General features: G+C 44.2%; 1 protein-coding gene across 6 annotated transcripts in view; it reads left to right on the top strand.

The window, feature by feature from the left end:
• KLHL15 (kelch like family member 15) overlaps window positions 1–11,012 on the top strand; it is a 48,956-nt gene extending 37,944 nt beyond the window's left edge. For 5 of the 6 annotated variants that reach the window (XM_089324487.1, XM_089324488.1, XM_089324489.1 and 2 more), the window contains one exon: window positions 5,385–11,012. In XM_089324487.1, the coding sequence (XP_089180613.1) occupies window positions 5,385–6,494 (1,110 nt within the window). In that variant the 3' untranslated portion in view covers window positions 6,495–11,012. The remainder of the gene's footprint in view (window positions 1–5,384) is intronic. The other variant, XM_017349958.4, reaches the window with a different exon arrangement.
• Window positions 11,013–27,198: the final 16,186 nt, after the last annotated feature.

Raw genomic sequence — 27,198 nt, 5'->3', positions numbered from 1 at the left:
CTCTTTTTAATGACTGCATATTGTATATGCTAGAGTTTATCCAACAATGTTTTACTAATAATTTTTGTTATTAGGAATATTAATACAATGAACATCTGCTATCTTAACAGTTCTAATTATAGAGCTTTTTCCTATTGGCCTAAACTCTTCCTCCTAACTTGTACTTACTGGTCCTGAAAAACAGTCACTGTCCTTCTCAGATTGAAACATTCTTCATCCATTTAACCATTCTGCCTTTGGATTCTTTCATTGTCTCCTGGATGTGGTCCAGTTTGCCAGTGTCTATTTTGAAGTGTAATGATGGAACTGAACACTGTCTTAGTTGTGGTTTTACCTGAATGAAGAGGATGCGATTGTCTACTCTGTTAATCCAGTCCGTGATATTAGCTCCTAAGGCTGCAGTATCCCATTGTTAATTCGTATCGAGGCTGGATCTAGTGAAGCTCTGCATTTTTAGAGTTGGTAGATCCCTGGAGCATATGCTGAAACTATGGGTTTCCTGTTACCTCACCCTACTTCCAAATACACTCCAGGTGGTTTGTGGGTCCCTCATACTTCTCTTATGATTCAACTTTGTAGATTACTTTGCTCAAGTTATATGTTCCCTCATTCGCTACCAGTGCTGTTATTATATCATCAAAAATTAGGAAACAGGATCAGTCTTGAACTACCTAGTAAATCTGTATTGACTCCTAGAGTGTAGCGCTTTCTTATTTTCAGATGCTAACTATTTAACAATCCAGGATCCACCTCAGGCTAACCACTCTGTAGTTGGAAAACTGATCTGGTTTTTAGTCCTCTCTCATTTTTCACCATTGTACAAGGGTTATAGAAAGCAATTCTAATAATAATAAGGCAGGGGGACAGCCTTGTCTTTGATGCCTCTCAGGATCGTAGGACATGATTTGTGAGATTAGATGACCAACTTGGTGAAAATAACTAGCTGGTATTTCTTTTTTTTTTTTTTCCTTAAACATCTTGGATTTGTTTTCTTCGTAGCAATTGTGTTTAATCTTCAGATCGGAAAGAATAACACATTCTTAGCCGAAACTGGAAGTAGGAATAAGACTGTGTCTCTTTGTCGTTTGTTAATATTATATAAGCCACCCCGTCCGTGGGACTTCACTTTTTCCTTTAACATCCACAATGCCCTATCTTCAGTATCTAGTACTTTTTAAAGTCACTGTTTCTCCTGAAGCTTTAGTCTTATTCACTGTATATTTGTAAAGCTCCATTTCATTCTTTGTAATACTTTATGTGCCTATTTTTTTACCATCTGTTGTGATTTTTTAACATCTGAATTCCAGAAAGCTCTCTGTGTAGCACATTAGATTTTTTAGATGCTTTGTCCTTTTCTTCCTCTCATGAGTGTATTTTGCAATTATGCAGTCAGCATTATGCTTTTGAGAGCCTCCAAGCCTTCTCGAGTTTTCTTACATTTTCTGATGTTGGAATTGATCCTAATTTTCCTTTGAAAAACTTGAAATCTGCCTATCCAATATGTGCAGCATTCTTCCTTTCTTGTTCTCCAGACAACATGGCTGCTTTCTGTAACGCTTCCTCCTGCTTGTGTGTTACCAGTCATATTTTTTCTAGTGAGGATTAAGGCCAAATTAACAGTTTCTCCCATTTCTCCTCTACTTTCTCCAGGACTAAATTGTTAAACAGACCAAAAGAACATGTGATCAGATGCATTGATTTACGCTTAGTAACACTTGCACAGATGTCCCTTGGTCAGTAATAATAGCTAATGACAGCTAATATTTTTTGCCCAATGCCACATGGCAGGCACCATACTTACGCCTTTCTACTTAGATTGTCTCACTCATCCTAGGGTTTAGGAGGCATAGGTACTGTTGGTACCCCAGTAACACGGATGAGGAAATGGGCTTAAGGATGTTGAATTACATGCTCAGGATTGCACAGCCTGTGAGTAGTGAAGTCAGAAATTTCCTAAATTGAATTCTTAATCACCATACGGCCTGCTTGACATGGTGCTTAATTACTATGCTGGACAAGATTCTGTTACTTGAAAACCTGTGTAGCTCTCAGACCACTGGCTGTGCACAGTAGGCACTTAAATATTTAATTTGAGGTTTGTGATTCTTGTTGATTTCCAGAGTACTGCCTTTCAGCTCCTATAAATACATCAGAAGATGAGCAAAATGGGTAAAGCATAGTATATTAGAGAATTTTTAGAAGAAAATAATGTAATAGGAAAAGATTCTTTTTTTATTACTGTGTGTCTTTTTTTTTTTTTTTTTTGACAGGCAGAGTTAGACAGTGAGAGACAGAGAGAAAGGTCTTCCTTTTTCCATTGGTTCACCCCCCAAGTGGCTGCTACAGCCGGCATGTTGCGGCCAGCACACTGCACCGATCCAAAGCCAGGAGCCAGGTGCTTCCTCCTGGTCTCCTATGCAGGTGCAGGGCCCAAGCACTTGGGCATCCTCCACTGCCTTCCCGGGCCACAGCAGAGAGCTGGACTGGAAGAGGAGCCACCGGGACTAGAACTCGGGTACCGGCGCCGTAGGCGGAGGATTAGCCTAGTGAGCCATGGTGCCAGCCATGAATGTATTTTTGATGGCTTTAAGAGACCCATTTTCTGTTTATATGTAGAAAATAGTGCAAAGTATTTATAAAATGTGAGGGAATCACTATTCACAAGCAAGCATGCAGAAACTTTAATTATTGTAATACTGGAGTACTATGAGCTTTTATTTATTTCCCTTCTAAAAAGATTTATCTGTTTGAAAGGCAGATGGGGGAGAGAGATCTTCCATCTTCTGGTTAATCCCCCAAATAGCCATAAAGTTGGGTCTCCCACACATGTGCAGGGTCCCAAGGACTTGAGCCATCTTCTGCTTTCCCAGGCCATAACAGAGAGCTGGATCAGAAATGGGGCAGCCGGGACTCGTACCGGCAGGCACTTCAGGCGGCAGCTTTACCCCACTACGCCACAGTGCTGGCCCCAATTTTTTTTTTATTATTTTAAAGATTTATTTTATTTACTTGAAAGACAGAGTTACAGAGAAAGAGGGGTAGGATAGATCTTCCATCCTCTATTTTACTCTCCAAATTGGTGCAACAGGCAGGGCTGGGCCCAGTAGGAGCCAGGAGCTTCATTGGATCTTCCGTGTGGGTGAGGGGACCCAAGCACTTGGGCCATCGTCCGCTGCTTTCCCAGGCACATAAGCAGGGAGCTGGATCAGAAGTGGAGCGGTTGGGACTCAACCCAGTGCCCATGTGGAATGCCAGCATCACAGGCAGTAGCTTAACTTACCATGCCACATTGCCAGTCCCCAGAATAATAGTTTTAAATGCATAAAATAAAATGCCTTAGATTAGAAAGGAAACCACTTAGGTTAAATACAGTTATCAGAATACTTAGACACAAGTTTGTGATGCTGTATGTTTCAAATATTTTTTGAATAAAGGTAGGAAACGAATAAATTAATGGATTAAAGAAAGAGAAAGATAAGAAGATGGGCAGGGAAAAAGAAGAAAGCAGGCAAAGCCCATAAATATGTGTGCCTGGTTTTGCCTCCTTCCCGGGATGCCATCCTGGATTTCTAACAGACTCCTGGATGTTTCCTCCCGAGTATCCTACCAGCAGAGTTGAATGCCACTCCCAAGCCAGCTCATCTCCCCTTTTTTCCCTTCCTGGTCACACACTCTCACTCACCTCAAGTCTTTCCTCAAATCACATTTGAGTCCTCACTTTTTTTTTTTTTGACAGGCAGAGTGGACAGTGAGAGAGAGAGACAGAGAGAAAGGTCTTCCTTTGCCGTTGGTTCACCCTCCAATGGCCGCCGTGGCCAGCGTGCTGCGGCCGGCGCACCGCGCTGATCCGATGGCAGGAGCCAGGAGCCAGGTGCTTCTCCTGGTCTCCCATGGGGTGCAGGGCCCAAGCACCTGGGCCATCCTCCACTGCACTCCCTGGCCACAGCAGAGAGCTGGCCTGGAAGAGGGGCAACCGGGACAGAATCCGGCGCCCCGACCAGGACTAGAACCCGGTGTGCCGGCGCCGCTAGGCGGAGGATTAGCCTAGTGAGCCGCGGCGCCGGCCTGAGTCCTCACTTCTTCACCATGCTCTGCCTCCAGTCCGTCATGAATGTTTGCAGATGTTCTCTTTACAATAGTTCATTTCTGCTGTCCAGATTTGGAGTCCTCTTATCCTTATTGTATGATGGCAGACTTTTTTCTGCTTGATTTCCAGCTTCTGCAGCCCTCACAGATTGCTAGATATTTTCGTGCCTTGTTGTCAACTCACCTGTTTACTTACTGGTGAATCTGTATTGCATTTCATTGACCCAGATATATTCTAGGCTCTTTGAAGAAATGAACCACATATTATTTTATATCTTCCCATAGAACTTATTAGCACAATACTTAAAATGGATTCATAAGGTCTTGGGCCGGCGCCGCGGCTCACTAGGCTAATCCTCCGCCTAGCGGCGCCGGCACACCGGGTTCTAGTCCCGGTTGGGGCGCCGGATTCTGTCCCGGTTGCCCCTCTTCCAGGCCAGCCCTCTGCTGTGGCCAGGGAGTGCAGTGGAGGATGGCCCAGGTGCTTGGGCCCTGCACCCCATGGGAGACCAGGAAAAGCACCTGGCTCCTGGCTCCTGCCATCGGATCAGCGCGGTGCGCCGGCCGCAGCGCGCCGGCCGCGGCGGCCATTGGAGGGTGAACCAACGGCAAAGGAAGACCTTTCTCTCTGTCTCTCTCTCTCACTGTCCACTCTGCCTGTCAAAAAAAAAAACAAAAAACAAAAAAAAAAAAAACAAATAAGGTCTTGATAGATATCATAATTAGATAGTTCCAGCTCCAAAAACAAGAAGGGAAAAAAATTAGACCTATTCTCATCTATTGAATTACTACTGTAGGAGCTGATAATATCAAATCAAGTTTTTATGTCAAAAACCTAATGGGATTTTCATGTGTATTTCAGTTTTCACTGACTTACCTCCTCAAAGGATTCAGTCATGGTTCATTTACAGTGTTACCTGTGGTTAAGAAAACTGCAGGCCTGGTTTCCTCTACTGTGAAGCCCCATATTTGTCTTCCCATGTAGCCCAGGCCCTGACATCTAATAGGTGTCTAGTACATTTTCTGAGACGAATTTCCTTCTGCCTAGAAATTAACTTGTGCCTGAAAATAGCTTGTTTACTTTTCAGAGCTTGGGAATGTATTAAAATATTATAAATACAAATTATAAAAACAAATATTGTAAAAAAAAAAAAAGCTTTGTAGAAAACAAAGAAAAGCAGGTGATTTTTACCAGGAAAAGTAGTTTCCGAAGAATATCGTAGCTTACTAGGCTTTGGTATTTTTGTTAGCCATTGATACTTTTTCTTTGAATTAAATTCTTGTGCTTGCATTCTTAGGTTAAAACATCAGAATTTTACAGATACTCTCGACAGCTGCGCTATGAAGTTGAACAGGCGTTGAATTACTTTCAGAATGTTCACCAGCAGCCTCTGTTGGACATGAAATCAAGCCGCATTCGTTCTGCCAAACCGCAAACTACAGTATTCCGAGGAATGATTGGACATAGCATGGTTAACAGCAAAATCCTACTCTTAAAGAAACCGAGAGTCTGGTGGGAGCTGGAGGGCCCGCAGGTACCTCTACGGCCAGACTGCCTTGCTATTGTCAACAATTTTGTGTTCCTGTTAGGTGGGGAAGAGCTGGGCCCGGATGGTGAATTCCATGCTTCTTCCAAAGTGTTCAGATATGACCCAAGACAAAACTCTTGGCTGCGGATGGCAGACATGTCTGTCCCCCGTTCAGAATTTGCAGTTGGTGTTATTGGCAAGTTTATTTACGCCGTAGCAGGCAGAACCAGGGATGAGACTTTCTATTCAACAGAGAGATATGACATCACCAATGATAAGTGGGAATTTGTGGATCCTTATCCAGTTAACAAATACGGACATGAAGGGACAGTGCTCAATAACAAGTTGTTCATCACTGGTGGAATCACCTCGTCTTCCACCTCCAAGCAAGTGTGTGTGTTTGACCCCAGTAAAGAAGGGACCATAGAGCAGCGGACCAGAAGAACCCAAGTAGTTACCAACTGTTGGGAGAACAAGAGCAAGATGAATTACGCGCGATGCTTTCACAAGATGATTTCTTACAACGGTAAGCTTTACGTCTTTGGTGGTGTCTGTGTGATCTTGAGGGCCTCTTTTGAATCTCAGGGATGCCCTTCCACAGAAGTGTATAACCCAGAGACTGATCAGTGGACCATCTTGGCATCCATGCCAATTGGTAGGAGTGGCCATGGTGTGACTGTGCTGGACAAACAAATAATGGTTCTCGGAGGCCTTTGCTATAACGGTCATTACAGTGATTCCATTCTCACATTTGATCCAGATGAAAACAGATGGAAGGAAGATGAGTACCCTCGAATGCCCTGCAAGCTGGATGGCTTACAAGTGTGCAACCTGCATTTTCCGGACTATGTGCTGGATGAAGTCAGACGTTGCAACTAATGACAGCTTTTTCCTTTGAAAAAACAAAGGCAAACAAAGCATTTGTTTGTGCTAAAGTAGTTAATTAACAAACATAAAAGAAAAACCTCACCAGTTTTACTATCAAAGCCATTGGTCTAATATCGTAAGAATTTCTCATTCTGTGCTAGCATCCTTTTTCCCCCAGTGGCCTCAAACTCATGCAATAAGTGAAATCTAAGCGCTAGCTCTTGAAACTACTTCCAGAAGCAGTTTAATGGAATGCTCCACTTACCTAGGAAGTTGATTTTCTGCTTTACACATTTCTTTCAGGTGTTAGTGTAGGAGTCACGCATCTTCTAAGAGAAGACCGACATGTGTCACTGGATGTGATTTCAGTCCCTTTCTCTTTCCGAAACCTTTTTGAACATTTATTTCCGTGTATTTCGGTCTGTAATTTTTTTGGGGTTTTATTATTTAAATGTTTAAAACTCTTGACCTTTTTGCATGGCTTTTTGCTGAAAATGCAAAAATACAAATTTTCTATACAAAGTTAACTTTTTATATTCAAAACACTATTTCTAAGCTGCCTTCTCTAAACTGCATCGTGTTAGTGAAAGCATATCCATACTTCCTATAAATAGATAAGGCACATCCCTTGTACGTGTGGTTAGGATTCTATATTTTTAAGCTAGTACACTTGCACACACGGTTCGCCATACTTGTTGAATTTTAGATGTAATGTCTTTTCGTGTGTTAACATTTTCAGAAAGTTAAAATAACTGGAGTCCTCATTTGATATCAAAGTAGCCTATTTTGAGTCCATACAGATTCAGTAATATTAGAGCTTCTTGTATTTCTGAAACATGTATGGATTTAAGAAAACTAACATTTTTATACTTTATTTTCAGAAGTAAATTTTAGTGTTCCTTACCAATACATGCTTTCTTTTTGAAAATGTTTTTCTTTGCAGTCTGTTTAACATTGCCCTGTTTTTAGTGAGAATTGGAGTGGTATTTGACAAGCTCTGACCCTGCAGCGTATAAGCACTTTTAAAGAGAATTTAGGGAATACCAGACTCCTGAATAAAGGCCCCTTGAAAGTAAGTGCAACCCCCATTCTTTCCATTCATTAAGGCTGCTGCATCTGTTATTGGATGGAAGATAGCAACTCTTGGAAAATTTGAGCTCAGTTTTGACTTAGAGATAAGAATTACGTTATTGGTTGTCTACATGTTTATTTCATATAAAATACCATACAAAAATACCCAGTGGCACTAGGGACGTAAGCCCTCAGCTTTTGCCTTGTTTACTGAAAGCTACTAGCATGAAGGATAGTAACCACAAAGTTCAGAGTGAATCAAGAATAGCTGTTCAAAAGTGTTTATAAGTATTTTAGGATTAGCTGCACCTTGCAACTCTGTAGATTCGAAGGAGAAGATGGAGTTGACAAAATTCAGCAAGACTAACCTGGGAATGGATCATTCAAATTGATGCCATTTTCTCTGGAGTAGTCTATATGTGATACAGACTAGATCTACACTGGCAGAACTTGCCAGAACTTAGGATATTGGTGCAATATTGCAATGCCTTCTATATGGCTGCTGTTGTATAAATTTTCTAGTTTCTGTGTTTTTTCTCTGTTTTCTTTTCTTTTTCTTTTTTGCTGCTGCCACCATTGAACATAATAGAAGCGTGACGTGGAAATGTGAAGACTTTGTTTTTGTTTTTGTTTTTGCAGTTCAGTTAGACTTACTGTGTAATAAAACCTGATTTTAACACTCCATTAACTGGAGACATTTGAGTTTCAGAAACACAATCAGGTGCACAAGTAGCTTTTGAAAGAGAAATATCATTGGCATTGGTTTCAGAAATCAAGTTAATAATATTCTTTTGTATATGAGACTTAATTTTTCATTAAGTGATCTTTCATTTACTTAGTTTCTAAAAATGCAAGTTGATATCTTGCTTCCCATAGTAATGTGGGTAAAAGTCTTTTTCTACTTTTTTTTTTAAGATTTTATTTATTTATTTGAGAGGTAAAGTTACAGACTGAGAGGGAGAGACAGAGAGAAAGGTCTTCTATCTGCTGGTTCACTCCCCAAATGGCTGCAGTGGCCGTAACTGCACTGATCAGGAGCCAGGAGCTTCTTCCTGGTCTCCCACCCAAGTGCAGGGGCCCAAGCACTGGGGCCATCTTCCACTGCTCTCCCAGGCCACGCAGAGAGCTGGAGCAGAAGAGGAGCAGCTGGGAGTAGAACTGGCGCCCCTATGGGATGCTGGCGCCACAGGCGGAAGATTAACCTGCCCCACAGTGCCAGCCTCTGTTTCTACATTTAAAAATACTCTTTAATTCTGTTACTTTTGAAAATTAGAGATTAAGTTAACCATTTAATTTTTTTTCTAATACATTAGTTCATTTAAGGTTTTTGAATGTGCGCTGTCTTGCTTTAAAGAAAATAATGTCTTCATTATTTTCCTCATTGATGTCTTTTGCTGGGAAAGACCAAGAAGGCACCATCAGACGGAGTGCCCATATCAAAGGCTTGACACTCCAGTGGTGGCTCAGATGGGAATTCATAGCCCTACTTAGGGTCACATCCGAGCAAACAGTTGTATTTTCTTGGTTTTCCATATAAAAGACATGAGGCCAAGATCAAAGTTTGTGTTTCATAAAATTTGTGAAATCTTAACTTGAACTAACTCTGGGTTCAGCTTCACGTAAGTCATGTCTGACCTGATGTTAGCTGTAATCAGTTTTGAGCTTTAAGAATAGTTGCTATGGCTTGGGTTCTGAATGTATGAGAAAACTCTTCTGTTTATAGGTAGTTCTAATTTAGGTTCTTTTAAATCCATGATTAACGTACATTCCCTTTAAAATTATGGTTTAATTGCTGCAAGAGATTTATTTTTGTTATACTAAACTATGGAAAATTTTTTCATACAACTTTTTTCAAGTTTATTTTTTGTGTGCTTCACTTCAAAGCATTTGTGTTTATGTACATTGTATGCGCTCAAAATAGTAGTTATTTCAAAATTCAGTAAGAGATTTGAAACTACAGTATAACTGTTATGCCCTATGTGTTACTTTGCTTTACGTTTTAAATGCCAGACTTCACAAAAATAGCTGATTCTCATTAATTGCATCTTAATTAGAACCATTGGTTCTCTTCCATGTCTTTGACCTTCTAAGTTTTGATTTTGAAGAAAATCCTTGCACTACAGCCGTTTCATAAGATGCAAGATTCTCACACTGAAGGTTTTGTATTGGAAGAGATGCTACTGGGTTTTAAAGAAGCAAAGCTTACTGAGTAGACTTGTGTTTCCTGAGACAGCATTCTCTGTGCACTCATTCCTCTGCTCTCTGCGAGTGTTGCCCTCGTTTGTGAAATACTGACTGAGCCCGTCACTTGCTCTTTGCTAAAGCAGCACCTTCGGACACCTCATTCTGGGCAGCCTGCGTGGCTCGTAGGAAAGGACACACGTGTCTGTGTGGGGACAAGTGGTGAAAATGGAGAGTTTTGTCTTAACTACATGAAACTAAGCTTTAAGATATTTTATAACAAATTATTTGAGCTGCATAATCTAAAACATGTCAAACATTCAGTGGGACTATTTTTATATATGTATATGTGGGTGTAGGTCATAACATTTCAGTTTATAATATAAATTGTTATTTCAGTTTATAAGCTATCTCAGAAGAGACTAGCTCTTTTGAGAATACATAATTTAAAGTTTTAGACTGAAGTAAAACACAGCATAGATATAGTGTAAATTAGATATAATTGAGGGCTATATGGCAGTAAAACTGCTAGTGCCAGTTTTCTTGTTTGCCTACTATACATTTTGACTTTTCTTTTTTATTCTGAACATTTTTAGACATCATATATTTGTTCAGTCACAGAGTCGGTTTGGGAATAAATATCTTCTAAAAAGAGATTTATCTTAAAAACGAAAATTCTGAGAAATTAGTTTACCAAGAGTTTATAAAGTCAAATATTCAATAGGCATAGACTGGAATAGATAAATTCATGGAAATCATATCCTTTCAGTATACCAGTGCAACTTCAATATTACACAAGTAACATTGAGAGAATGCCATCAGCTTTGTTCCCCCTTGATATTCTTGGGTTTTCTTTTTTACATCTTCGGGAACAGCTACATTAAAAATTTTATTAACCAGTACCAGTAAGGATTAAGTGTTTGCTTTTTGAAGGAACGTTCCAGTGAGGTGATCGGAGAGGTTATTTTCTACCTAACTTGTATATGCCCTGTATCTCTTGGGCATACTTTGTCTATAGAAAAATATTTTGACCTTTAGGTACATTTTGGGCCAGTAGTCAAATAATCCTAGAGCCGATATAACAGTCTTAGAATAATTTAAGGTTTGCCTTTTATACCTGTTTTGAAAGCCTTTACATTTTTGTCAGGTAATTTTTCCCAAGCCGTGGATATAATCTATTCAAACATGTTTATGCTATCCATTCTGTTTTTAAATTGAAAAAAATGTTAAAAGTGTTTATGAAGAAAAGTTTAAATAAAATATTTTTCATCTTTAAAATGTGTTTAATATCTGATTGTTTACTGTCTTTATATAATCGGTCACTTTCAGTTACTAATGACTTCATTAGCAATATATATATTTTGTTTTCCTTAACCATACCAAAACAGTGCCCCAAAAATGTGATTTTTAGCAATGTTTTTAACTACAAATTCAAATGAGAGCATTAGAATAAAATTATTTATATTCTTAGATGCAATGGAAAGTGTATAATGAAGCCAAATAATTAAAGTTCCACTAACACAGAGTTTTGCAGTTGTGCCAAATGGAAATAATAGAACTGAAAAAAGAAGCATTTACAAATCTCAAGGCTTAGTTTGGTGGTTTTTAGATTTCCTTTGGCATTTTTGATTATTGTGGTTTTTTTAAGATTTATCTATTTGAAAGGCAGAATGACAGAGGTGGCGAGGGAGGGGTGTGAGAAAGACAAAGAGATCTTCATCTGCTGCCTCCGTCCCCAGATACCCGGGCTAGGCCAGTCTGAAGCCAGGAGCCTGGAACTCCATCCAGTCTCCCACATGGTAGCAGTGGTCCAAGTACTTGATCCATTATCAGCTGCCTTTCCAGGTACATTAGCAAGGAGGGGGATTGGAAGTGGAGCAGCTGGGACTGCACTCTGGGCTGCCAGTGTCACAGTGGCAGCTTAATCCACTGCACCACAGCAATGGTCCTCTAAATTCATTATTTTTAAAGGTGTTTCTGATATTAGAGATTAGGTAGAAGCCTTGGATATATACAAAGGCACTTGTGTGCCACCTTGCAAGTGAACTCATAAGAAACCTCGGCATGAATCTCAAAGCACCTAGATCTTGACGTCAAGCCACCTGTCTGGCTTTTCTCCTGTCACTTCTACCCTCCATTCAGTTGCAATCTTTATATATTCATTTCCAGCCTCAAATTACTTGTTTTCTTTCCCTTTCCCTACTTGTCAAAATCAACTTACTTTTTTTTTTTTAAAGATTTTATTTTACTTTTTTAAGAGAGTTGCAGAGAGAGGTAGAGACAGAGAGAGGTCCTCCATCTGCTGATTCACTCCCCAGATGGCTGCAATGGCTGGAGCTGAGCCAATCCGAAGCCAGGAGCCTCTTCCAGGTCTCCCACATGGGTGCAGGGGCCCAAGCACTTGGGCCATCTTCTACTGCTATCCCAGACCATAGCAGAAAGCCGGATCGGAAGAGGAACAGCCAGGACTAGAACCAGTGCCCATGTGGGATGCCGGCACTGCAGGCCAGGGCTTTAACCTGTTGCGCCACAGCTCAGGCCCCAAAGTCAACTTAATTTACAAAGTTCAATTCAAATGCTCCCTTCTCCTGAAACCCATAACACCTCTTTCATTGAATGAATTACTACACTCAACACGTTTATAGCTCTTAATTCATTTTGCATAATGGTTGGGTACAATTCTTTTCTCCACAACTAGATCACAGTCTCCCTGGGTGAAAGGGCCTTTTTTATTTTTTGTACCTTGGCATCCAGCATATTTTTTTAAAAGATTTATTTATTTACTTGAAAGGGTTACACAGAGAAGGAGAGGCACAGAAAGAGAGTGGTCTTCCATCTCTGGTTCACTCCCTAGATGACCGCAACAGCTGGAGCTGCACCGATCTGAAGCCAGGAGCTTATTTTGGGTCTCCCACGTGGGTGCAGGGGCCCAAGGAGTTGGGCCATCTTCCACTGCTTTCCCAGGCCACGGCAGAGAGCTGGATCAGAAGTGGAGCAGTCAGGACTTGAACTGGTGCCCATATGGGATGCTGGCATTACAGGCGGCGGCTTTACCCATTATGCCACAGTGACAACCCCTATTTTGTTTTTTTAAGATTTGTTTATTTACTTAGAGTTACAGAAAAGGAGAGGCAGAGAAAGCAGCATATTTTATACACAGTAGACACTGTACTGTATGCCAGATTCCAAATAGACGAATGCTATGGGTATTTGCGGGGTTTTAGTCTGTTCCCAGTCTGTATTCCCTGTTCAGTATCCTACACCTACAGCTCTTAGTCCAACACATGTGAAGTCCATACTTCTCAGCCCAGAATTCTAGCCATCTCCTGAACATGTCTCACATGTTTGTGGAATTTCAGTGAACCAAGTGCAGACATGAATATCTTGTCTCCTCCCCAAAAGTTTGCTCCTTGTTCCTTGTGTTACGTGGCTCTCCCATTGTCAGTGATTGTGCAGGTCAGAAATCTGGAACTACCTCTTTATGCCAACTCGTCACCACGTTCTGTCATTGTAAGCTCTGTTGCTCTCTGTCTGCCATCCATTGTGCCCTAGTTCAGGCTCTCATCCTGGGCTCTTCCAGGAGCTTGCTTGCAAAAGGTAACTGCTGAGATTCAGCAGCCTTTAATGATCCCTGAGAAGATGCAGCAGTCTAGTGTGATGCATGAGGCCTTTCCTATTTTCCTGTTTGTACCTGTTCAGTCTCCCAAACCGTGTACTTCAGCCACGCGAGCTAATTGTAGATCCTGAATAGGCCAGGTTTTCTCAAGCCTGTCTACCTTTGGTAGCTGCTCTGCTCTTCTTGCTTCCCTGGCCTAACCCTTTCTTGACCTTCAAGAACCAGCTTGGGTGTCATGGCCTCTGTCAACCCTCGGGCCAGGTTAACCATGTCTCTGTCGCTCCCCCTCTTCATGGAAGAATGACACTAGACCCTGCCTAGGCTTCCTATCCGAGTCACGGCACCATTATGTCGCTCCCCCTCTTCACGGAGGAACGACACAGGACCCTGTGCTGTTCTTTCGTCTGCTCGGCCCTCCCCGGGTTTGCTGCTGGTTCTTCCCGGGTTGGCTACCGACCCTTCCACCTCCGTGGAAGGGCGGTTCCCCCTGCCACATTCCCCACTTCCGCGGGGGAGCGGCACACCGCCGGCCGGCTCTCTCGGGGGCTGCACAGGTGTTCCCTCAGATAGATGTTCCCCTTAGATGTTCCTGGTGCATGTTGTCTCTCTCCTCCTTTATAGTCCTCTTCCGCCAATCCCAACTCTGCTACCCACACGCCGAGTACGCTGCTCTCCTCCAATCAGGAGCAGGATCAGCTCCTGGAGGTCATCACTCAAGTTGGCAAGAGGCAGCTGCGTAGAAGCTGTTTTCTCCTCTCCCAGCACCATATTGTGGGAGAGCAGATGCATAGAATAAGTCTTAATTCCAGTAACTCAGTCCAGTCCGGGTTGCTCCCCACATGTCTCCTTGGTCTTAGTGCAGCACCCACCTCCTCTAACATTTGATTATAACTGTCTTCTCCATTGCACCCTTAACTGTAGTCTTTGAAGGTAGCTGTTGTGTCTTTATCTTCCAGGAATCTAATCTGATGTCCTGTGGTAAGTCCTCTGTGATAATCACAGAACCCAGGAATGGGAAGGCTGTCAGTGAAATACTCCTGGTGAGAAGACGTAGCTTCAGTAGAGGCTTGGTTATCCGCCAAAACTGACCTCCCTGAGGGATCCCCCTCTGCTCAGCGCCACCACTGCTCCTGTGTCTGCAAGGCTGATACACACAGCTACGATGTTTGCCAACGAGCACCTCTGCCCTTGACATCTCAGCATTTCTGACACAGGCTGAAATAGGTGAAACAGACCAAAGGGTCTTTTACAAAACATTAATCTCGTGAAATTCTGTGTATGGGCGGGGTAGTGTTCAGAGCCCCCAACAATCTTGGGAAACACTACAAACATTTCTCTTAGAGGAGCTCAACAAACATTAGCATACTAAAGGCTCTGAGAAGTCCTATTAATCTTTTTAAGCTCAAGGTAAACCATATCACCACTAAGCTTTTTGTGTCGAACACATGTGATCCAAGAATGCTTGGAAAAGCCTGCCTAAGACCCTACTGCCCATGCGGGAGACCCAGATAGAGTTCTTGGCTCCTGGCATTGACCCGGCCCAGCCCCGGCTATTGCAGGCATTTGGGAAGTGAACAAATAGATGGAATATGTCTGTCTCTGCCTTTTAAGTACAATGAAAAAGCTTTTTTTAAAATAGGCAGAGAAGACCCACTAATTCAGGTATTTTGGTTCACAAAATGTGGCTTCCTCCTGCAGGTCTAGTTAGTTTCCAGGCTGAAGTCAACATTTTGCCAGGGTGACATTACCTTGGAGATTTCACATGGCAAAGAATATCCCACCTTCTTCCCGTAGGGATAGGATAAGTCTCAGTAATTAACTTGTGCAACTTTTGTGGTTTAAGGAGTGGGACTTGCAGGATGGCCAAGTAAGGAGCTGAGCAACACATCTCCTGAGAACCTAAGATATCGCTTATCACAAAAATGTTTAATATTTGGGAAATGTTTTACAAAGTCACACAACAAACTCCGATATATTTGCTCAAGAAATTCTATTGAACCTTAATAAGAACAGTGGAATTCTGTGATGTTTTAGCCTGGGATTACTGCCATCCCAACTCCCTCTCCCTGGGCTCTAGGTCACACAAGTTCTGTCCGGGCCCTGGGAGGCGGCTGGCTTTATTCAAAGTCGAGTATGGAGAATCCCATGTTTTGCTGTGACCAGTCTTGCCCCTAGCCTGAAGTCTCAAAGCTAATTGGTGCTAACAGCAGACTGGCAGGCCAGCCAGCAACTTAACAGGGAGGTTGTGGGAATGAGACCACCAGAGTGGATCCTGCATTATGCTTGGTGGTGTAGAAGGCTGTGGCCATCCACAGGGTTGTCCGCGTTCACGGAGAGACCTAGAGGGCCCTAGCAAGCTGCTTGTCCCTGCCCAGACTTGAAGCCTTGCAAATAGAGAAAATAAAAGCTGTGAGATACTTGGAAACTACTCAGACTTTGAACGTATTACTGAAGCCAAACACATTCATCAGCAAAGGGAAGCGGCTGTATTGGCTCAAGGTGTGTAAGCGAAACTCTGACTAGTTGCTGGCTGACTACTAAGCTATGCTGACTCCAGTGATCTCAGGGCATCCAGACTTAAAAATGGAAACAAGAATTAAGGAGCAGGTGTTTAGCACTTAAGATGTCATGTTCCACATCAGAGTGCGTGGGCCCCTGATCCAACTTCCTGCTTAATGCAGATCATGGAGGCAACACTGATGGCTCAAGAAATTGGGTCCCTGCCACCCTGTGCAAGGCAGATCTGGAATGAGTTTCTGACTCTGGTTCTGGGCCAGCCCCAACATTGTGGGTATTTAGGGGGTGAACCAGAGAATGGAAGCTCTCTCTCTGCCTGTGAAAAAGTAATTTTTAAGAAACAACTAGAAAATAGAGTAGAGACATCAATAGTTATACGTTGAAGAGGGAGGGAAGTGGATGGGGAATGGGAACTACAGGATTAATCCAGGAAAATCACAAAATAACCAAAAAACAGCAAAGCCTAGCACCCTTTAGACTGGAGATGGGGGGACACAATCCAGAGCTGCTGCAATACTCATATATTTACATTTAAGAGAAAGAAGACATGCAAAAAAATAAATAAATAACCCAGGAGGGACTGGCATGGTGGCTCAGCAGGTTAAGCTGCTGCTTTGTGACACCAGCATCCTACAGCAGAGTGCTGGTTCCAGCTGTGGCTGCTCCACTTCTGATCCGTCCTGCTAATGCACGTGGGGAGGCAGAAGGTTATAGCTTATGTACTTGAGTGCCTGCCCCTCACATGGGGGTCTTGGATGGAGCTCCAGGCTCTTGGCTTTCGTCTGGCCCAGCCCTAGCTGTTAGGGGCATTTGGGGAGTGAACTAGCAGAGGAAAGATACTCTCCCCTATTTCTGTCAAATATGTAAGTAAATTTAAAATAAAAGATTTATTTATTTGAAAGGCAAAGTTAGAGGAAAAGACAGAGAAAGAGGGAGATAACTTCCATCCTCTGGTTCACTTTCCAGATAGCCAAAAAGATCAGGGCTGGGCTGGGCCAAAGCCAAGAGCCAGGGGCTTCTTCTGGGTCTCCCACGTGGGTGGCAGGGTCCAAGGACTTGGGTCATCTGCAACTGCTTTCCTAGGCCATAGCAGAGAGCTGGGTCAGAAGTGGAACAGCCGGGACTGGAACCGCTGCCCATATAGGATGCCAGCACGGCAGGCGGTGGCTTTACCTGCTATGCCATAGCACCGGCCTCAGCTGCTCTACTTCTGATCCAGCTCTCTGCTATGGCCTGGGAAAGCAGTAGAAGATGGCCCAAGTCCTTGGGCCCTTGCACCCACATGAGAGACCCGGAAGTTCCTGGCTGCTGGCCTCGGATTGGAGCAGTTCTGGCCATTGCGGCCAACTGGGGAGTGAACCAGCGGATGGAAGACCTCTCTCTGCCTCTGCCTCTCTGTAACTGCCTTTCAAATAAATAAATAAATCTTTAAAAATAATTTTACCTGCATGACTATAAGAAATCAATAGCAAGAAACTATCATTTGAATTTGCTCAAGGGAAATGCATTCTTCGTAACGTTTCACGAGTTTTGATAGAATTCTGATCAGAATGTTTGCAGTCATGAGCACGGAGTCCTAATGTGCCCACAATCAAAACAAGGAGAAGGGTGAAGCAGCCTGTTCTTGAGCAGCTCCAGGCCACAAGCAAAGAGGATTTGTGCCAGGGGAAATTTTATGAGTAAATGCACAGTGGAAAAGCATATGGGAGACTTGGGGAATGGTGAATTCCTCAGTGACAGAACTATGAGAGCAGATGTCAAGGCAGAAAAAAAATTCCTACCCATGAATATTCTGTGTATCTGCAGATTATTTTGTTTAAAGGGGATAAGAGCAAAATTGGATCTTATGTCCCCCCCAAGTGAAACTCCTCACAACTGTTCAGTAAAACATCCTGTGACCTTAGAGGCAAAGAATAAAATCCCATTAAAACACTCAGAGACTGACAGACAACACAATCCAGCATTGTGAGCCGCCTTGAAAATAATTTTAAGGCAAATGGAGTTAGACTGAGAAAAACAAATCCACACTTCACCTTATGGACTACTTAGGGTTTTCCTTTATAAAAGAGAGAAGATGGCGAAAAGATTATTTTTAAGATTAATTTATTTGGAAGAGTTAGAGAGAGGGAGAGACAGGAGAAAGAGATCATCCATTTTTTGGTTTCCTCTCGAGATGACCACAGTGGCCAGGGCTGAGCCAGGCCCAAACTAGGAGCCAGGAGCTACATCGGGGTCTCCTATGTGGGTGCAGGAGCCCAAGCACTTAGACTATCCTCCACTGCTTTCCCAGGCACATTAATGGGAAGCTGGTTTGGAAGTGGAGCAGCTGGGGCTTGAACCGGTGCCCACATGGGATGCTGGTGTCACAGGCTGTGGCTTTACCTGCTACATAGACCACAGCGCCAGCCCTTGGGGAAAGAGATTTTAAAAGGATAGGGAAGACATTGTTCTTGCTCTACAAATTCTGTTCTGACTCAAAGATTGGGGCCTTTACTAGCCACAGGACTGGGCATTCATCTCTGGATTCCTGGGAACTACCATGTAAAATAGGCAGTTTTGTTCTTGAATTTTGCCCCTTGCAGCCCACCCCTGGCCCCAACTACCCACTATTTTTTTTAACTTTTATTTAATGAATATAGATTTCCAAAGTACATCTTATGGACTACATTGGCTCCCCCCCCCCACCATGACTTCCCTCCCACCCACTATTTTTTTTTTTTTTTTTTTTTTTTGCACTGAGGCATAACAATCCAAGCAATCAAGTAGGCAGGAAATAAGAGTAGGCTGGCCAGCCAGCGCCGTGGCTCACTTGGCTAATCCTCCACCTGCGGCACCGGCACCCTGGGTTCTAGTCCCGGTTGAGGTGCTGGATTCTGTCCCGGTTGTTCCACTTCTAGTCCAGCTCTCTGCTGTGGCCCGGGAAGGCAGTGGAGGATGGCCCAAGTGCTTGGGCCCTGTACCCGCGTGGGAGACCAGGAGGAAGCACCTGGCTCCTGGCTTTGGATCGGTGCAGCGCTGGCCATAGCAGCCATTTGGGGGGTGAACCAGCGGAAGGAAGACCTTTCTCTCTGTCTCTGTCTCTGTCTCTCTCTAACTCTGCCTGTCCAAAAAAAAAAAAAAAAGAGTAGGCTGGCCAAGGTCTCACACATTGTAGATGACCACAGAGAAAGGAAGAACTTACTCCCGGGAAACGAGAGGATGAGAGGAGGGAGCTGCCACCAGAGTACAAAGAGGTTCAATAAGGGAAAGCAGATTAGAAGTGGAAATGTGCACTGGAAGCCATGCCCGTGAACTTGCCCACCGTCCAGCAGCAAGATTTATCAAGGGGGTGGAACCACATCAGAGCTCTGTCTTTTCTTTTAAGAAGATTAACTTATTTGAAAGGCAGAGCTGGGGTGTGGGATAGAGCCCTTTCATCTACTGGTTCACTCCCCAAATGGCTGTTAGGGCCAGGGCTAGGCTAGACCAAAACCAGGAGCCTGGAATTCCACCCAGGTCATCCACGTAGATGCAGGAGCCCAAACACTTGGGCCATCTTCCACTGTTTTCCAGGTGAATTAGCGCAGAGGTGGATCAGAAGTGGAGCAGCTGGGACTCCAAGTGGCACCCATATGGGATGCTCGCATCAGAGATGGCAGCTTAACCCGCCGTGCCCTACACTCTGTGTTCTTCATACACTGCATCTAGAAGGGTCTTCCTGTATTTGTGTATGAGTTAAGAGAAAAGACAAATTGGAGTCTGAAAGACAAGACTAGGAGATAAAAGAAATAGTTGGAAGGTTCAGAAAGGAAATAATTGGGAAGATTGTTTGCTCTCAGAGCCAGAAGACAAAGCCATACCATTTGGCATCTTCAAAAAGATTGCAAATAATCACGACCTGTATGCAAAGGTCAGATGAGAAAAGCGAAATGGAAAGAGTAGCTGATGCAAGGAACGTAAGAAAATTCCAAGGGCAAAAATATGAAATCCATACTACAGACAGTACTGCATACGAAGGATGCTGAATAAAAATCACTCACAGATATGGAAAATGGCGTCGGGAGTGGGTGAGGAAGGTGGGGAATGGGTGCAAGATGTCTCAGCACAGGTACCAAGGTCAGACTCCGGGAGGAGTTTCTGTTTTATTCTAAAGGGATTGGAAAGCCACTGAAGGGTTCTAAGTAGGGGGGCGATGTGATTTATGTTTTTAAAAGTCATCGGTCCCTGAAGGGAGGTAAGGATAGAATTGGGAAGCTGATGGGGGGAGGGGATTGAGGTGGGATGGAGAGGGAGGCCATCGCACCGAGAAGGATAGTGATGCCTTGGATGATGGTGGTGGCTGGCACTGCATAAAGAGATGGGAGGTTAGGGCTGGCACTGTGGCGCAGCGGGTTAACGCCCTGACCTGAAGCACCAGCATCCCATATGGGTGCCAGTTCGAGACCAGGCTGCTCCACTTCAGATCCAGTTCCCTTTCTGCCATGGCCTGGGAGAAGCAATAGAAGATGGCCTGAGTCCTTGGGCCTCTGCACCTGCGTGGGAGACCCAACAGAACCTCCTGGCTCCTGGCTTTGGATCGGCATAGCTCCGGCCGTTGCGTTCATCTGGGGAGTGAACCAGCAGATGAAAGACTCTCTCTCTCTCTCTCTCTGCCTCTCTGTAACTCTGCCTTTCAATTAAATAAATACATCTTTTTAAAAAAAATATTGTCAAGGTTAGTGGGTAGAAATACAATGAGTTAAGTTTCTAAACTCAGAAGGAAGTACTCAAATCAGTGATTATTTATTTAAAAGGCAAAATGACACACAGAAACAGAGAGAGAGCTCCCATCCATTGGGTCATTCCCCAAATGCTGGCAAGAGCTGGAACTGGGCCAGGCCAAAGCCAGCAGCAAGGAACTCCATCTATGTCTCCCACATGGATGGCAGGAACTCAGCCACCTGAGCCATCATCTGCAGCATCCCGGGGTGTGCATTAGCAGGAAGCTGGGACTGGAAACATGAACCAAACTGAGACTTGAGCCCATGTACTCCCCAATGGGATGTGAGTGTCCCATGTGGCAGCTTTACTGTGCCAATGCCAGCCCTCGAACCAGTGATTCTTACAGAGAGAGGAACAAACAGAAGTCACTGACAACTTTGGCAAGTTTTTTAATTCTGCCAAGGTGAGGCAATCCCGTGACACAGCAGGAGTGTGCAGGAGGAAAATGAAGGTTTCGGCCCAGTCTGATTTGTGCCCTGGCACCAGAGCCCCGGCTTCAGGGCAGCGCATCCATCACCTCGAGGGAAAATATCACCGGAAAATGGAGCAGGTAGCAAAGGGGGGCGCATGCCCCGATCTGGTCTGGTGAGGACTTTGGGGTTTCACTGGAAGGAATGACTTCGCGGGTAGAGGACAGGCGAATTATGAATACAGGGGCCGAGCGGACAGGCTCCGCAGCAGAGCCGATGGCACTTCCATGTGCGCACCAATGGCCTGGGGACGTCAGGGAAGTGCTCCTTCGGAGTCAGGCCGGCCCAGGAGGGCGCCTGAGAGCCTCCGTTTCCGAAGGCTCCCAGGCGAGGCCCGTGCACACTGCGGGGCTCCGCTGCGGGGTTTCTGCGGGCAGCACAGCCTCGCTTCTCGCGTCTCGCCTCTCGCACGGGCTTTGCGGGAGCCCTGTGTCCCTGCTGAGCCCCCACAAGCCACGCGCGGGCTTTGCGGGAGCCCTGTGTCCCTGCTGAGTCCCCACAAGCCACGCGCGGGCTTTGCGGGAGCCCTGTGTCCCTGCTGAGCCCCCACACGCCACGCGCGGGCTTTGCGGGAGCCCTGTGTCCCTGCTGAGCCCCCACAAGCCACGCGCGGGCTTTGCGGGAGCCCTGTGTCCCTGCTGAGTCCCCACACGCCACGCGCGGGCTTTGCGGGAGCCCTGTGTCCCTGCTGAGTCCCCACACGCCACGTACCCGCCAGCACCGCTGCCTGCGGGACAGGCAGACGCGGGGGCCCTGGGAAGGGGCAGAAAGCCCTGCCCTCAGCTGGCCTGGGGAAAGGGGCTGGGCAGGTGCTTCCAGGGGCTCAGGATTCCTCCCCACAGCTGGCACCAGGGGCTGCCACAGGGGCCTGGGGAACCGCGCGCTCCTAAACACCATCGGGGCCTTCAAGGCCGCCTTGCACCAGAGTAAACCGAGCTTTCATTTCCATTTCCCTCGACCCTTTTCAAGTCCCAGGAGGGCTGGGAGATGAGCACGTTGTCTGCTGTGGCGCTGAACACTCTCACCCAAGGCCAAGCCCCGAGGAGCTGAGGCATTCCGGGGTGGTGGAGGGAGAGCGCTGGAGACAGATAAGAACAGGAGATGATGTGGCAACACAGATGCAGGACTCGCTGTTCCAGCCTGCAGATGCAATAAGGAAACATCTTAGAAAAAGATTTTTCTGAGCCTGAGAAAGATCTGCATCTGCACATGAAAGAACTGACCCTGTTGCACAAAGAATGAGCCCACGCCTACAGACATTTGGCAACATTTTCCCTTAGCAAGGAGAAACTGGCCTGCAATCGGTGGGAAAACACACCATCCCTTCCTGGGGCTTGCCTTGTGTTCAGGACACTACCTGGGGCTTCCCAGGAATTCTCCCATTTGGGCCACACACCACCCCGATAAAGTGGCCGCGCTGGCTTTTCACTTGACTGGGTTCTGGGACTCGGTTGATTTTGTTGGGATCCCTCTGCTCTCCAGCTGCGCAGCCCTACTTCTTTCTGTGCGGTGGCCTGAGTCTCTCCCACCATGGATGCTCCCTCCAGACACAGCTCTGGACTCACGTTAGCCTAGTGCAGGAACCTTGCAAGGAAAAGAGGGAAAGTCTCCCTTCCGGTTTTCCCATAGAAGAACAAAACAGGAGTTACTGACAACTACAAGTTTTGGAATTCAAACAGAGGCGAGGCAAGCCAAAGGATACGGCCAGAGAGACCAAGCAGAGTTAAGGTTTGGTGAAGTCTGGGTTGTGCATAGGATTCCTAGGTGCCCTGGCAATGGAGCCCTCAGTTTATGGTAGTGCCAAAGAAGGGCTCCGGTTGTCTTCTTGCCATGTGCTGAACACTGGGATCCAGCAGTAGCCAGGAGAACGGATAATTGGCCAGGAGATGAGACCAATGAAATCCCGTCAGAACTGAAAGATTGGAATGAGAAAAAATAAATAAAAGCAAGCAAGGACAGTTGGCCAACAAGTGCAAAGTGTCCATGACAGGGAGAGTTAATGTGTTGTCCCCCATTACAGATGGAAGCAGTAGGGTGGAGGAGCTTGGAGACTGCCCCTCTGTCACTCTTCTTTCTTATATGGGATCTTTGGCTCAATCCCAACACTCAATTACAAAAGCTGATTGGCCAGAGGAAAGCATATAAGTTGTATTCCACTTACATGTAAATGGAAATCTTCACAAGAGAGTGAGTGTGAAGAAATGACCAACACGATACTCTTTGGACAAAGAACAGTGCATTTCTGAAGGGATGACAGGACAAACATACCTGACTAGGGTAGTCAATTCTAAGGATGTTAGGAAGAGACGTGTGGGGGCTGTAGAAGCCAGTGAGAGATAGGGGTGACGTCACAGAGCTTGTTTATTCAGGTTCATTGTAGCCCCAATTACCAGTCTCTGGTGACCAAGGCTGTTACAGCCTTGGTATGTGAAGGATGTCCCTCCCAGATGAACCTTTACGGCTTCCTGTATGTAGGAATAGACAGGCCAAGTGGCCCCTTCTGCAGTTACAGTTCCCCAGATCATTTCAGCTGGAAATAGTCAATATTCCAATTTGGAATATTTTGTCTTAATTCCCTCGAAGGATTAGAGAGGTAAGGTAACGTGACCAAGCTCACTCATCCAGTAAGTAGGGGAACCAGGATTCAAACCAAGGCAGTCTAAGGCCAGAGCTCTTAACCATTGTGTCATAAGGAAACAAAGCCAATTTGGCTTCCGACATCTCAGCAACATTAGTTTTTAAAAGAAAATCAAGCAACAGGTGGGCATGGAGAAGAAGGTTGAACCTGAATATTCCTACCCTCTGTTCAATTGTCTTTCCCAATGTCACAGTAGCTAGCAAGTGCTGGACAAACACTGTGTGACTCGTACTGTCCTAAGTACTTTATATGTATATTGAAGTGCATTCAGTCCAGAACAAACCCGTGAGACAGGAATTCTCATTGTCCTCACTTTCCAGATGAGAAACTGGAGCCCAGGGAGGTTAGTAACTTTATCTAAGAGCAAGGGTTGAGCAGAAGCAGTTTGACCTTCTGGCCAGGGTTAAAAACCATACAATCAATGCCTACTTCCTGAAAAAAAAATCTCGTAAAAATATGCACCACAAGAGATGAAAAAACTGTTCAGAAATAGGAAACTCATAAAACTGCAAGACAGCTTTTCAAAGTCTAAAATCTTCATCACATCTAAATCTCAAATTTTATTCATCAAGAGGGAGGAAAGTTAAAATACGCTCCACTTGGCTTTATCAGGGGGAACTCAAAGGTTACCATTTCACTTTTTGAGATTTTTTTTGTTTTTATAATTCATCTATTTTTTGTTTTAAATTTTTTATTTATATAAAGTGAATCAATTTCATGTACACAGATTTAACAGCATAATGATACTTCCCACCCTATCCTCCCTCCTGCCCACGCTCCCACCTGAACTCCTTCTTCCTTTCTTATTTTTTCTTTTAAGTTTTAGAATAAGGAATTCAAATAAAGAATTCAACAAGTAGTAAGTAGAAAAACTTCTGTTCCTCAAGAGTATAGACAAGGGCTGTAAACAATAATCAAATCTCAAAATGTCAATGTTGCTCATATACATTACTTTTTTGTGCTCTGTATATTAATTACCACAATTCAGGGAAAACATGATATTTGTCTTTTGGGACTGGCTTATTTCACTAAGTATAATGATTTCCAGTTGCATCCATTTTGCTGCAAAAGACAACTTCATTCTTTTTTATGGCTAATATTCAATATTGTATAAATCCTACATTTTCTTTAAGCAGTCATCATTTGATGGACATCTGGGTTGATTCATATCTTAGCTATTGTGAATTGAGCTGCTGTAAACACAGAGGTACAGATAACTCTTTCATATGCTGATTTCATTTCCCTTGGGTAAATTCCCAGGAGTGGGATAGCTGGGTCTTACAGTAGATCTATTTCCAGATTTCTGAGGAATTTCTTCCATTGTCTTTCACAATGGCTGTACTATTTTACATTCCCACCAACAGTGGATTAGGGTTCCTTTTTTCCCACATCCTCACCTGCATTTATTGGTTTTTAAATTTTTATTTATTTTTACAAAACATTTATTTATTTGAGAAGTGGAGTTACAGAGAGAGGGCGAAACAGAGAGAGAGAGAGAGAGAGAGGTTTTCTATCTGCTAGTTCACTCCGCAAATAGCTGCAACGGCTGGAGCTGGGCTGATCTGAAGCCAGGAGCCAGGAGCTTCCTCTGGGTCTCACATGCGGGTGCAAGGGCCCAAGCCCTTGGGCCATCTTCCACTGCTTTCCCAGGCCATAGCAGAGAGCTAGATCAGAAGTGGAGCAGCTGGGACTTGAACTGGCACCCATATGTGATACCAGCACTGCAGGCGGCAGCTTTACCCACTGCACCACAGTGCCGGCCCCACCTTTAGTAATTTGAAGATATCAGGTCTATCAGGTCATAGATCTAGATCCTTGATCCATTTAGAGTTGATTTTTGTGTAAGGTAGGGGTCTTGTTTCATACTTCTGCATTAGGAGATCCAATTTTCCAGTACCATTTGTTGAGAAGACTGTCCTTTCTTCAGGGATTGTCAAAGATTAGTTGGTTGTAGATGTGTGGATTAATTTCAGGGGTTTCTATTTTTTAGCATTGGTCTACATGTCTATTTTTGTGCCAGTATCAGGTGTTCTGATTATAACTGCATGGAGTATATCTTAAAATTTGGTGTTGTGATGCCTCCAGCTTTGTTTTTGTAGTATAAAATTGCTTTAGCTACTCAGGGTCTCTTGTGTTTCTGTATGAATTTTAACATCATTTTTTCTAGATCTGAGAAGAATATCACTGGTATTTTGATTGGGATCACACTGAATCTGTAAATTGCTTTTGATAGTATGGACATTTTGATGATATTAATTCTTCCAACCCATGAAAAATTCTTCCATTTTTTTGGTGTCTTCTGTTTCTTCCTTTAATGTTTCGTAATTTTCATTGTAGAATTCTTTCATATCCTTAGTTGAACTTATTCCGAGGTATTTACATTTTTTGTAGCTATTGTGAATGGACTGATCTTACAAGTCCTTTCTCAGCCATGACATTGTCTGTGTATACAAGGGCTATTGATTTTTGCGTGATGATTTTATAGCTTGCAACTTTACCAAACTCTCTTCTGAGTTCCAATAGTCTCTTAGTGGAGTCTTTTGGATCCCTTATATATAGAATCATGTCATCTGCAAGTAGGGATAATTTGACTTCTTCCTTTCCAGTTTGTATCCCTTTGATTTCTTTTTCTTGCCTAATGGCTCTGGCTAAAACCTCCAGAAGTATACTGAATAGTAGTGGTAAAAGTGGGCATCCTTGTCTGATTCTGGATCTTAATGGAAATGCTTCCAACTTTTCCCCATTCATTATGATGCTGGCTATGGGTTTCTCCTACATTGCCTTTATTGCGTTGAGGAATGTTCCTTTTATACCCAATTTGATTAAGGTTTTTATTTTTCAAATTGTTAATGTGATGTATCACATTTATGGATTTGCTTATGTTGAGCCATCCATGCATACTAGGGATAAGTCCCACTTGGTCCAGATGAATGATCTTTCAAATGTGTTGTTGGGTTTGATTAATTTTTGAGGATTTTTGCATCTATGTTCATCTATAGTTCTCTTTCTTGTATCTTTTTCTAATTTTGGAATTAACGTGATGCTGATCTCATAGAAGGAATTTGGGAGGATTCCCTGCCTTTCAATCGTTTTTAATAGTTTGAGGCCGGCGCCACGGCTCACTAGGCTAATCCTCCGCCTTGCGGCACCGGCACACCGGGTTCTAGTCCCGGTCGGGGCACCGGATTCTGTCCCGGTTGCCCCTCTTCCAGGCCAGCTCTCTGCTGTGGCCAGGGAGTGCAGTGGAGGATGGCCCAAGTACTTGGGCCCTGCACCCCATGGGAGACCAGGAGAAGCACCTGGCTCCTGCCATCGGATCAGCGCGGTTCGCCGGCTGCAGCGCGCTGGCCGTGGCGGCCATTGGAGGGTGAACCAACGGCAAAGGAAGACCTTTCTCTCTGTCTCTCTCTCTCACTGTCCACTCTGCCTGTCAAAAAAATAAATAAAAAAATTAAAAAAAATAGTTTGAGAAGAATTTGAATT

This window comes from Oryctolagus cuniculus, chromosome X (assembly GCF_051225735.1).
Source record: "Oryctolagus cuniculus isolate XC-2025 breed Fujian yellow rabbit chromosome X, ASM5122573v1, whole genome shotgun sequence".
NCBI lineage: Eukaryota > Metazoa > Chordata > Mammalia > Lagomorpha > Leporidae > Oryctolagus > Oryctolagus cuniculus.
Note: the sequence above shows the minus strand (reverse complement) of the source record. Positions and strands in the feature narration are given on the sequence as shown.